Source organism: Myiozetetes cayanensis, unplaced genomic scaffold, assembly GCF_022539395.1.
Source record: "Myiozetetes cayanensis isolate MyiCay16 unplaced genomic scaffold, myiCay2020 scf19, whole genome shotgun sequence".
Lineage (NCBI taxonomy): Eukaryota > Metazoa > Chordata > Aves > Passeriformes > Tyrannidae > Myiozetetes > Myiozetetes cayanensis.
The window spans coordinates 9,544,861-9,557,719 of record NW_026087400.1 but is presented as its reverse complement, the minus strand read 5'-3'; the positions used below and the strand labels follow the sequence as shown (position 1 = coordinate 9,557,719).

General features: G+C 40.7%; 1 protein-coding gene across 2 annotated transcripts in view; it reads right to left on the bottom strand.

The window, feature by feature from the left end:
* Positions 1–12,859, bottom strand: part of ATP9A (ATPase phospholipid transporting 9A (putative)) — a 56,631-nt gene that overhangs the window by 31,379 nt on the left and 12,393 nt on the right. For both annotated transcript variants that reach the window (XR_007628742.1, XM_050313484.1), the window contains exons 5-11: positions 6,790–6,848; positions 5,884–5,935; positions 5,210–5,304; positions 4,021–4,101; positions 3,039–3,114; positions 962–1,038; positions 226–386 (exon numbers count right to left, since the gene is read on the bottom strand). Coding sequence is in view for 1 of the 2 variants with exons in the window: in XM_050313484.1 (XP_050169441.1) it covers positions 226–386; positions 962–1,038; positions 3,039–3,114; positions 4,021–4,101; positions 5,210–5,304; positions 5,884–5,935; positions 6,790–6,848 (601 nt within the window). In the remaining variant the exon portion in view is untranslated. The remainder of the gene's footprint in view (positions 1–225; positions 387–961; positions 1,039–3,038; positions 3,115–4,020; positions 4,102–5,209; positions 5,305–5,883; positions 5,936–6,789; positions 6,849–12,859) is intronic.

Sequence of the window (12,859 nt, the reverse complement as noted above, 5' to 3'; positions counted from 1 at the left end):
TCCACAGCCCGAGTCAGTGAATGGGTTAATAAGTTTGAACAAAGTCAGCAGAAACAACAAAGGAATTCTTATGTTTGAACAGTAACTTGATTTCTATTTCTAGATTTGCTTAGCTGTAAAACGAGGAGCAGATAAGAGTTTACGTGCTTGTTCGTGGTAGAAGCATGGAGGGGGACACAAAGCAAGCAGTATTTTGCTGGGAAGCACTAACAATTGCTGCCTTACCTAATGGGAATGATGTTTGAGAACAGGAGGAGAAACCTTATGATCTGAAGATACCAACGGCCAGCGAAATGCTGGAGGGCCACCATGACCAGGGAGACCACCACGAGAGCCCCAAACAGGATCTTGGTGAGACAATTCACCTCCAAATCAAAGAGACCAATCTAAAAAAGCAAGAGAGAGACTTTTCAAGCACACAAATGAAAGTGTGAGTTCAATGTAATATTCACAAAGGAAATGAACTGCTGTATCCAAAGAGACATTCCTCACCAGTCAGCTTCTCTTTTAAAAAACACTACAAACATATTTAAATTTATAAGTAATACTCTTGCCAGCTTATTAAATAAGATTTCCATCCTTTAGAAGCCAAGCAGCGCATGAAGATGTGTGAGAGGACACTATATAAACATCCCTGCACTGTGTCTTAGCTTTGCTGTAATAGAATAATGCAGCAAAATGAGCTTTTCTATTCTGACTGAGACTGTCTCATTATAAACATACAAAACAACGGTTTAGCCAACCTTAAAAAAGTGCGAAGACACATGTATAATAGGATCAAAAAAATAAGGAGAAATAGGTTCTGTTATGGCAACTATCCTGAATCACAGCCTAGAAAATATCAATTATTCCCAGGAGGTTGTCCCTGTAGTGTGTACATAGAGCATTTGGAAGGATCTTCCTTAAAAAATTATCCATTTCTGACCCTTTTATTTATTATAAGACTATTTCTTCACCATACCTTACTTCTTGGGTTTGAAGTATTCATCACACTGCGCAGTTCCCTTCCAGTGTAGAGGACAACTCCCACCACAGTACCTAAACAAACAAATGCTTTCTCTATAAAAACACTTGCTGGATGTTGGGTGGGAAGGATTTTTAGCATGTTAAATTCAGAAGCAACCAGAAATTTAAAAAGTTGGTATCAATATGACACTTAGTTGAAAACACGGACTGGAACACAAAACATCCTCCATGCCAGTAAGATTTCAACCACACTGCATCAACTCATGCACATGGAAAGAGCAGTCAGCTTTGCTCTCTCTCAGCTTTCCCAGACCCCCTTTTGCTGTCAGTTGTCTCTCCATACTATAAATAAACGTTGGTGGGGATGGAGGACCTCTTGGATTTCCTCCCACCACTTGGTGTTGCCTTACACCAGACAGTGGTCCTTATTTATTGGTGAAGTTTGACACAATCAGAGTAAACCCAATGAATTACAACAGCTTTCAAAGACAGAATTACCTTATTTTAAAATCTAAATTTTCTTTAAGTTGTCTGATTACTGCTGCTACCATAAAGTGAATCATACCAACTCCTACCTTACTGTAACAGATGGAGCTGCTGGGAGGCCATCAGTGTATTTTAATGCTCTATGCCACAGTTTCTAAAGAGCTGAGAGCAACAAAGTTCTCTATTTTCTTCTTGCAAAAACATAATACAATTTAGTCTCATAAATTATTGGGTTTCTCCAGGTTTTCTCCTTAAGACTTTGCAAAAAGCCATAAAGAAAAAGCTATGTACCATCAAGAGTTTAAAAGCTGCTACTGTCAAGCTCTAATCTTTTTTTTACCGTAAAATTTTACTCTGTAAAAAAATGCAGAAAAGCAACTCTAAAATAAACCACTACTGCAAACACATTGTTACTTCATACTCTACTATTCCCCTACTCTCATTAATGATCAAAGTTTTAATAAGCTGTGAGCGAATTATTTTTAAGTAAGACTGATTCAAAAGAGGTGGTTTCTAAAAATATGCTGAGAAACATTCCTTTTAAAAAAATACCTCCAAAACCAACAACAAATCTCTGGAGCCAGATGGCAGGTGGTGGTAAGATCATCAGAATTCAAATCAGCAGATGGCACAGCTACTCCAAATCCAACCTCAAGCAGTCAGAGTCAGACCCATCCCTACTACAGCAGATGGAGAAGCCACATAGCTCTGCTCGGCCTTTCAAGCAAGGGCTGCCCCAGTGAGATGGCACCACAACTTGGCAGCTTTCACTCACAGAAGAAGAAAAATAATACCCACATCTTTTTCCTAACAGAAATAACCTACAACCTGCTATTTATTATTGCCACAGGAGGAACAAAACTGAGTATTATGTTGATAAGTGAGTCAAAATGAGAGGAAACACCTGCCAGGAGAGTTTCTAGTTGGTTTATGGCCACTTAAAACAGACTCAATTGCATAAACCCTTTGAAATTATATTTGCAAATGCACTGTCAAGTCTCTCCATTTGACACCTTTAATTCCAAAACTGGACCTCAGAATTTCACCCTCCTCCAGCCATGGCCCTGCAAGCTTCACAAACACACTGGACAGGAGAGGAACAAGGCTTTTACTTTGACAAGCCTCTACAGGAGGGCATTGATTATTCTCAGGCCTTGGGAGCTTATCGTGTATATAAGTCAAAATCTGTCAAAGACTTTATTTTTTTCCTTTTTAAAAGTATATAGGACGAACTCAATGGAAGCACTTACCTGGAAATCTTTCATCTTAGCTTCTGTTACCAGAATCTATTTGACACCATTTCTGTTACAGATTAGGATGTCAATGTGGAGAGCAATTAAGTGCTATTCTGGCCCTACATGCTAAAGAAGTGCCCCAAAGGCCACTCCAATTCTTTCTCATCTAGGAATGTCCAAGAGGCAATTAGATGTCAGCTCAGGTCCCCAGAGGTGTTAGGACAAGTGGGAAACCTCATTCCAACTGCTAATTTCCCCAACTGACAGAGATTATTATTCCATTACAAAAATACCTTTAAAAATTGTTAACATATTCCCTTCAAAACAATTTCACACGTGCCTCCATCTTACCTGATGCAATCACTGTGCTGGCCCACAGGGTGTTTTCTATGCTCAAACTTTCATTTACTGGAGGGTCACTGTCCTCCTGAAATGGGAAGAAAAGAAACAAAATAGTCAGCAAAAGAGCAGAGGCACACAGAGGTGTTTGCAGAGGGATGCTGGCAGAGTTGGTAGAGGGATTCTTGACAGGATGGAGGATTTTCATAATCCCTGGTAAATCTCTGGGTTAAAAACATGACCACTTTATTTCAGTGGGGATCTATTAAGACACCTCTGCCTGGTAGAGGTCTCTGGGAATCAAAAATGAGAAAGGGATTTGCCAGCAGCCCTCCAGGGAAGTGTTCCCTCCCTGGGCTCATGTGGCATTTCTCCTGCTGCTGGAAGATCTCACTGAGAACCCGTTTGGGCAACAACTTCTAAAAAGCTCTACCTGCCTCCTATTTGTTACAAACCCATTTGCCCTCTGGAAGCTCCCCAAGGGTATCGGATGAATCTCTCAAAACTATCATTAACCCACTGAGAGGAAGGGAAAAAAAAAATCAACCTTTTGCCCCAACAATGCACCTTCCCAACAAGTCAGAAGAGATATGTTTTTAATGGTGACATTTCTCAGTGGCTCAGTGCTGCTGCTCCCTGAAATGGGGGCAGATATAACTGAGTTCACATACACTGCCTTCAAACCCAGCTAAGATCCCCTTTTTTTTCCACAATTCAAAGATTTTAATCCTAGAGAGTCCATGGTGGTCCAGACTTTCTTCTGAACAGCCACCATGAACATGTAAGTACCAATCTTGTCCAAGTGTTCATGTCTCACACCTTCAGGTGAAGTCCTTAATCCCAAAGAGGATTAAGGGCATTGTCTCCAAGTCAAAGTTTCAATTTTTATTTCATGGATTTTATGAAATAATAAAAAAAAAAAAAAGGAAAAGTAGAAAGAAATGCAAGACAACTCCACTATTTCTCCGGGAAAAACCCTGTCAGCAAGACTCACCCTTGTGAAGGTGCCCACGAAGTTGTGGATGTCAATATTGGGCTCCTCTGCATATACATAGGATCGGATTTGCAGCAGGTCCTACAAAACAGACACGTTTTGGCAGACAGACAACCACATTTTAATAATGTACAAGTGTTTCTACCAGAATACTTGAGCAAGAGTTACTTATCAAGTTACAGCAATTACTAAATCTTGTTACTTACTGCAGCCCAAGAGTCTGAGAGAACATACACTTGGTGTAGCAGCCTCACTGAGGAGTATTTCTTGGAGGGATACCTGACAGACTGCTGGGACTTACTCACATCTCTGTGCCCCATAAAGGAATTTCAGCCTGAATAATCAAGGCAGCCTAAGATACTTCTTACCTTATAGCAAAGAAGCTTTGGTCTTTCAAGGCAACTGAGGCACACCCTGTCACTCAGTATTTCGTGTCACTAGGACAGTTCTGGGGTGGCAAGAAGACAAATGCCAGTTCTGCAGACGGTTTTCACTGTTGACTCCTACACAGGTATGAACTTGTTCACTCCATGGAGAGAATGCCTTGCTTCAAAGGCTTTGTACAGAATAAGCTCCTGGCACTTTTTGCAGATAAAACATCAATAAAGCAGGTACTCTGATTTCCCCCTTCTTTTACTTGTTTTCTTAAAAAACAAGCAAACAAAAAACCCCGCCAACACACAGCACACAAACTGCTTTAGCTAGAGATTTGAGGAAATAGCATGTTTGATGGAGGCTTTATGCTTATTTTAGATCATGCAGTAGAGCTGCCATGGTGACACCTCCCCTTTCATAAGGGTGGGCAATGAAAACTGAGCGGCCTCCGAAGCCATCTCAGAGGGCAACAAGACCTGTCCTGCACTGAGTGGCAACAATGGTCTCTGGAAAGGAAAAAGAAAATAGGAGCATCTTACCTTGAGCCACCTGAGGCTGCTGACCCCAGAGCCTTCCTGCAGAGCCTGTGGTGAGAGCCCTGTGGCACAGGGGCACCCAGTGTCACCTTACCTGCCACTTCCCCTGGAGCTCAGGAGGAGCCGGTTCACACCTGTATTTTTGGTTGCCAAAGCTAATCTGTCACATGCCCTGAGCAGAATTGTGCTCTTGGGTGCCCGTGGACCGAGGCACTTGAACGTTTTTCAGGTACAACGTGCCCAGGTTTAGCAAGGCGAGGTTTGCAGCAGGAGCTTACAGAAGCAGTCGGCAGTCTCTGGGTGCAGGTGACGGGCAGCCGCAGTTTCCAGTCTGTCTCCCCATCCAGCTGGTCGGTGCGAAGGAAGCAGGACCCTGTGGGTTTTCAAAACAGCAGTCAGTGCTCCTTCCAGCTCTGTCTTAGCTACACCTACAGATAACTCATATGAACTGGCTTCATATCTAGGATATTCATGTCCTTTTTCCTTTGGAAACAGTACCTGATTCCAAGTAACATTTGTTAATAAGGTAAGGATGATGTTCCTGCATCACACATTCATTTCCTTCCACTAGTCCAGAATACAGTGAGACACTACATTTCTAAGACATTTAAAATGTTCTCATTAGTCTTTATATTTTCTAATCCTTCTGATTCCTTACCCCACACTTAACAAAACAAGTCTGAACAGCAACTAAAATGATTTATATCTATAATGCAAACTGTTATGCAACCAGATACATCTACCCTGGATTCAACTCCCCACGCTCTTTGATTAGCAAACAAAAAAAGACTATAAACATGCCCAGAAATGGTGGTCCATAAAACTGCTTGAATTGTCTGTCTCTCTAAAATTTTACTATTATCTATCTCTTTCACATTTCCAAAAGATAATTTTCTCTAAACAACCAGTGAAAGGTTAATGGCTATTTTGACAATTGGTTCCAGATGTTTACCATTCTTCTCTGACGTCCTCAGGAAGATCATGTCAGCAGGGACCCGCTGGTTCTGGGAGGAGAAGAAAGGCCATTATTGTGCACCCAGCCCTGCACGCGTGTGCAGCTCCTTGCACAGCCCCACCGTGACCAGCAAAGGGGATGTGGGGGAGAAAGGGGATTCCTTTGTCAAGCCAAAGCTTGGGATTCATTTTGCTTTGAATCCTAAACTCACTTCCCTGCAGAATTCCAAGTGCAAAATAATAACTGCTGCCAGCTCCCACTGCCCAGACCAAAGGGCTTGGTTTACAAAAAGGCTGGTGAGTAATTCTAGAAGTATGAAGAAATCTTAAGCTAACGCTGATTTCCTTTCAAGAAGTCCCATGCTAGAAGAAAAGGTTGTATCTGGAATCCGCAGCCACCAATTTTCTCTTTTTGTACTGAATATTTTCATACTAATGGCTTTAAAGGTCATAGCTGCTTGCACAGAGAGTGTGTGGGAAAAACATAAAACCAGTGGATAAAAAACCCCACATACGAGCTTGTATAAAGGTGGAATTATACCAGTATCTACAAATGGATCACTGTGTCTACCAATACTGTGTTTATACCCAAAGCAACATTTGAATGCTGGATTTTTAACAGCTTTTAACCAACAGTCAGAGAAAGGATAGGGAGGCTCTTTTATCTTCTTATAGTATAAGTAGAAAAATTAGGTTATAGGAGCACGTCTACAGGTTTGCAAAGATGGTGGTGTTATTGGTGGGGCAGGGGAACCCTGAAAAGTGATTAAATATTGTAACTAGTGTTCAAGACAACATTCTATTGTGATTTGTAAAATAAATATGAATTAAAAATTACATCATTTTCTATGCACTTGTAAAAAAAGTATTTCAGACAGAAAAGATGTATATATGTAAAGCAAACCTTTTCAACAATGATGAGGTCACCCACTTGTATATTAGAGCTCTTCACCTTCACAGTCCCTGCAAAGGAAAGATACCAGTGTGTTAGAGCAGCAGTAGGACAGGGTTTCTGGGTGCTGTGTGATGCTCCTTCCCTCCCTTCCTTCCACTGCACTATTTTGGGGGAAAAGGGTAATGTCTCCATCACAAGAATTGGCCTGTAAAGACTTTCCAAGCCCACTGAGTAAAGTGGGGGGAACTCAGTCTACAAAAAGAGCTGAAAGCCTCTAGTCTGCCAGCTCCAGACCTCAGCCTTGGATGCAAAAACCCCCAGTGACAACTCTGTAACAACTCCTTCAACTCTTTTTTGTACTGTTTAACTCACGAATTCAAAAATATTTTCAGTGTCAGGCAGAGAACAGAGCAAGAACAGGAAAACTACAGTAAGGAACTATCAACTCCTTTTTCTGAGGTGGCTGAAAATTTAAAGCTTGACTCTCAAGCCAAGACCTGGAAGCTGCAAGTACAATGGGTCCATCTAAAAACCAGGCTCATTTCCTCCCCTGCTGCAGCTCCAGTATCTGACTCAGCTCTACCACCTCCCTTCTGCCTCTCCATGGACCAGCCAGAACGAGCCCTGCAGAGAACAGGTCCTACAGAAAACACGTAAATATTTATTTCTGTGCAGCTGTCAAACATTTCCCAGTTGCTTTAAAACAGGGGATTAATTTAACAATTGGCTAGTAATTTCAAATCATTAGCCAGCTCTAGATTTGGCTTCTCAGACTAAGCAGTGATTTATAATCAGTTAATTTGAACCCTGCCTCTATGTGTCTGTCTGTTATATTTCAACAAAAGCCTCTTTAATCTGCTGTGATTTGAGTGGGAGTGGGGGAGGCACGTGGAGCTCACCCCAGCATGGACAACACTCCTACTGTACCTCAAAATTCATGGACTAAATGGCCAGATAGCAGCTCAGGGGGGACAGGGAAGGGGGAAGGGAGAAAGGGGGAATAGAAATTAGCACAAAGCACAAAGGTCACTGGGATTTTACTACTGGCAGTCCCTTCATTAGCATCCTTCTCAGGATATGCTTCAGTGTTTCTGCTCCAAATTAACAATGAAAGCCTTTCTGGGCTCCGGGCAGCCTGCTGCTCTGGTGACACACTGTGTGCTTAACAACATGCTTCAGCACTGCTGCTAATAAACGCAGACTTCCTTACATGCTGTAATTATTCCTACAAATTATAAGCAGTCATGGCCCATTTCACAAATATCTCATAGGTCTTTCGTGGATTCTGGGGTTTGCCTTGTGAGATTTTTTTTTTTTAAGTTAAAAAAAAAAAAGGAAAAGAAAAAGGAAAAAAAAAAAAAAGGTAAACAAAACGAATGCTGGGCTGAAGACATCTCTGCCGGGGCAGGAAGCAAACCGGGGATTAAGAGTCCATTACGCTGAGGCTTGAAAAGAAAAGCCGCACTCCAAGAGGATCAAAAAAAGCATCCCTGGCAGTCTTCTGTATGGGCTATACAAAGTTAGGTACTATGACACTAAAAGGGTCTGACAGATAACATCTCTTCCTCCCCCTTTAATACGGTTATTCACAAAACAACAAAAAGTGCTTTTGAATATTCTCCTGTGCAAAGGAAGGGGGGTGAAAAAAACCCGTGTGCTCTCCCCACACAGGCACAGCCATTCCTAAAACACTGTGCAAGAAAGCTCTTGGAAGGAGAGGTGGATTTGTTCAACCATATTTTAGGTATACTCTCAAGGGTAGATTTGTTTAAACGTATTTTCTGTATTCTCTTAAAGATCACAAGGATTTGCAGTAGGAGCAGCACTGCCTGGAAGGTTCAGGAATGGAAACTTATTTTTTGTAGTGCTTTCCCTAATGAGGTAAAAAAATCGTGCTGCAAAAGAAAAATTAATGCCTGGACAAAGGTAAAATGTGACGCTTTCCTATCATTATGCACATGAAAGGCTTTTTAGATCATTATTCTGAAAACAGCATCATCTGCTTTAAAATTTTTCCAATATGAGCAAACCCAAAGCAGCTGGAGCAGATTTGTCTTGTTCAATAACCCTCCCAACCTCAGCTGTTTGAAGGTAAAACACAGAGGGGACCTTTCTAACCAACACACATTTTTATAACTCCTGTATAAATGAGATGCCCTTTTTAGGTAGCTAATTCTGCTTTTGCAGCCATCCCTGGCCCCTCGTGGGTGACATCTCTGCAGTTGCACCACACGTCCTGCTAAGAAGGAGCAGGACCAGATGTTTCCTTTGACTCAGGACTCCCATAAAGCAACTAACTTGAATTAGTTTTATTTTGATCTTGGGAATTCTGTAATTCCTTTTTCTTTCTGTGGGGACACTGCCACCTAAACATCAGATGTTTTCTCAAGCATGTCTAAAACTAGTTAATAACACAATTGTTTCATTTCCCAATATTGCTCTGCTACTAAAAGTATTTTTGTAATTATAAATCACTGTTTTTATAAATGCAACTAGAAGTGCTTCCTCTAAATACACACAGGTTTGTTTAGCATTTATATATCACTTTCATTTTATATTTTCTGAAGTTAATCAGAACACAAGTCAGTATTTAACACATTTTTTAAGGGGAACTAGTCTTGATCTCTTATTAAAAAACCCACTTGTTGTTAAAGTGTGACTGGTATTTGTTTAATTCTTTGCTGTATCCTGATTTATTTTTTGAAAGACAAAATAATAAACACAATAAAATGCAAACAGTTTGTTCCAGACCTAAGCTATGGTCTTTGAAATTATCACCAGATCTGCAGCATAATAGATGTACCGTAAAGCAGATTATTTAAAGTATTACATTGGCCAGAAGAGATGCCTTTTTTGTACCATGTCAGTACTTAAGATTTCACAATAGATCTGCAGAGATTCACTTGAGATACAGATCAAAACACTTAATTTGGAATTAAAGATGAAGCAAAAAGTTTATGAAAGCAAGTTAAATACATCTGTAAAAAAAAAAAAAAGGGTTGTTTGGACGTGCTGCAGCACACTTTTGGCTTTTGCAGCTTTATGCTGTGGAGCAGGACTCAGAGGGTTTGGGAAAATATTGTTTTTATATGGCTGGTAAATGCCAATGATCTGTATCTTAAGTAGCACCCCTCAGTAGGAGGTCTCTTCCCACTTTTCTGTGGAGTTTCTCTCTATTATGCAGTGTTACCCATGGAGGGGGGGCTGAAGGAGAAGAAAAACAAACCAAGAATTTGCAAGCACAGTTCTAACTTTCCGTCAAGCAGAAAGTCAGCACACAGCCTTCTGAACACAAGGAGGCTTGTGGGTTTATGAATAGGGGACTGAAATTTGATTATTTTTTATTGCAATCCAAACAACTGTCCTTTAAATGGAGAGCTTTCCACAAAAAAAATGCTTTCCAGAAGTCTGGTGGTTTGATCATTTTGGAACATAAAAAGGATCGTGTTGGTAAAAACATAAAAGAGGTTTAGGGTGGAGTTTTTTGTTGTGATGTAAAATAAAGGAACATAGAAAATACGCTACTGTCTACTCTAAAAGATTAGTCCCTGGAATGCAGCAACTATATTCAAAATAAATGGGATCCAAAGAGGATTCTTCCTTTTTCTCTACGAGGCAAGCAGCTTAATCAATCTTAAAAAGCTTAACAAGAAGAGTGCAGGAAAAAAGTTTCACGCACAGCAGCAAAGCTGCAAATCCAAAATGTGCTTTTTGGTTCAAAAAATTTTTAGATCCCTCCTTGGGGGGAGGGATAACACACCAGGCTGGTAGGTGTGCAGGGGCTGTGCCTGGCCGTGCTCCAGCCATGGATCTGCACAAAGAGCTGCACACAAAGGGGACAAGAGGCTTGGGAAAGCACCCAAATTACTTCCCTGTTCAAAACTGTGCATAAGCACGTGCTTAAGTCTCCCCCAGTTCACTCAGACCTAAGTATGTATTTACACCCATGGGGTTGCAGAGGGAGGCCAAGGTTGGAGATGGGAAAATTTATTCTCCAGTCACCTTAACTGCAGCTTAGTGCAAATGCTCTGGAGAAATAAAAGTCCCTTGGAGAAAGCCACAGTGCTCCATTAGATCCATTATAGCCAATCTCCAAGACACTGCTTAGTGTTGAGCCTCACTAATCCCCCTCCCCCAAACTCTGGCTTTAGAGGAGAAATTAGCGTGAAGATTTTTAAAAAATTATATAGCAACAGTTCAGAAGGCTTTTGTGAATCAGTACCTTCTGCACTGCCCCTCTCAGTGTAGGGCTGTGTCAACATCCTGAAGCACGACCTGTGCTAGTCAACAGCAATTAAAAAAGAAAGAAACAGCCTGCAAACAGCCCAAGTCGAGCCCTACCTGCAGTTTTGTCAGCTACGCTGCAAATTAATCATTCACATCAGCTCTTCTCAACTTATTTTGATATTTGCTGCTTCTACTTCTGAAGTGACAAAGGGTTCCCTCAAAAACTTGCCTCCTTTCTCTGACTGTGCTAGTGGATGTGATAAACCAAACCCAAAACTTCCATCCCCAGCCATGGCCAGGCTCACAAGGTCCTTCCCTGCTCCCAGGTAATTCTCAGAGGTGCTAAAGCTTTAATTGGTGGAAAAGGAGATGGTCAGGTCTTCCAAAAAATTAAGTACTGAGATCCAGTGAGAGACAGAAAACTACTTTTCTCCCTATGAGACAATCATAAATAATTTTCTATGTTTTTTCTACTCTAAACTGTAACATCAGATAATCTCATTTCTGTTTCTGCACCAAATTCATGTTAAATAAAGTGGCTTAAGATTTTCAGCTAGTGTCCAGCTGCCAATCCTCCCTGGTTTCTTTCACAAAATCAGAAAAGTTAAAGGACTGGGGGGAGGGAAATCATTCATGGGAAACGTAATAGCAATATGAAAAGAACTGAAGGAGAGGTCAGGCCCCTTATAGATCATTGAATAGAATCCAGAAGGCAACTCTTTTATATCTTTAAATAGATGTAGTACACCCCTCTTGGATGAGGCTTTTGTTGGTTGCCAAGCATTTTAAGTGTTGTAGTAAGAACACGTTATTAAAAGGGGATTTAATATTCAGAAACTCAAACTCCCTAGTTTGGAGTTGCCTCATAACTCCTGGCACTTGAAATATATATAGTTTTAAGCAATTGCATAGAAAAAGCAGCCTTATTCTTAAAAGTGCAATTGTTGAAAGGAGGCATTTTTTTCTTATACCCAATTCATTGCATCTTAACTCAGGAATATAAACTTTTATAACAAAGAAACTGGAAACGAAAAAAAAGATTGCTTAAATTCAGTTCATTCCCTTTTTAAAACAAAACCCTGGCCTCACCATCTTTGTCATGGTATTAGGAGTAACTCCATAGTGAGGCAGCACTGGATTTTTCAAATGAGAATTTAAATGTCTTTGTTAGGTACTGCACAGCTGTAAACAATGGTCAGAGCCAGGGATCAGACTCAGCTGAGCTGCAGCCTGGGCTCTAAAATGAGGGCTCCAAACTCCTCACAGTTGGAGAAAGAGGCTAAAGATGATGTATACAAAAAAATACAAAAGCTGATACTGCCAGTGCTGAGGAACTACATCAGTTGCTGCTGACAGAAACACACACACATCACACAGTCCTTTTTATCAAAGGACTTACATGATCTGAGTCCCTGTCTGCTATAACCCAAAAAAAGAGCTATGAAACTCAACCGCTATTATGTTCTGTAACAGATGAAACGTCAGTACCTTAAATTTAACACATGCACTCAAGATTCTTCAGTACACAGAGTACCTGAACTCCACTAGGATTTGGGGTACCTGTGCTGGAATGGTCCCCACCCTTCACCTTCTGCATAACCATCTCCTGACAATTTCACACACCTACATTTATTTTTTCAAGTAAAGCACTTTTTTAAACAATCTGCCCATTTGGACCCTTTTTAAAGCACACATTTGTGGTTTCCTTTAAGAAATATGAATTGAAAACTTACAGAAAATCCTTCTCACATCTTTCTATCTCACTGACAAGGGTAAAACAGAAAAAAACCAAACAAACAAAAAAAAAATCCCCAAATAACATGTCTCATCTACTACAGCTCTATTGTTTTCT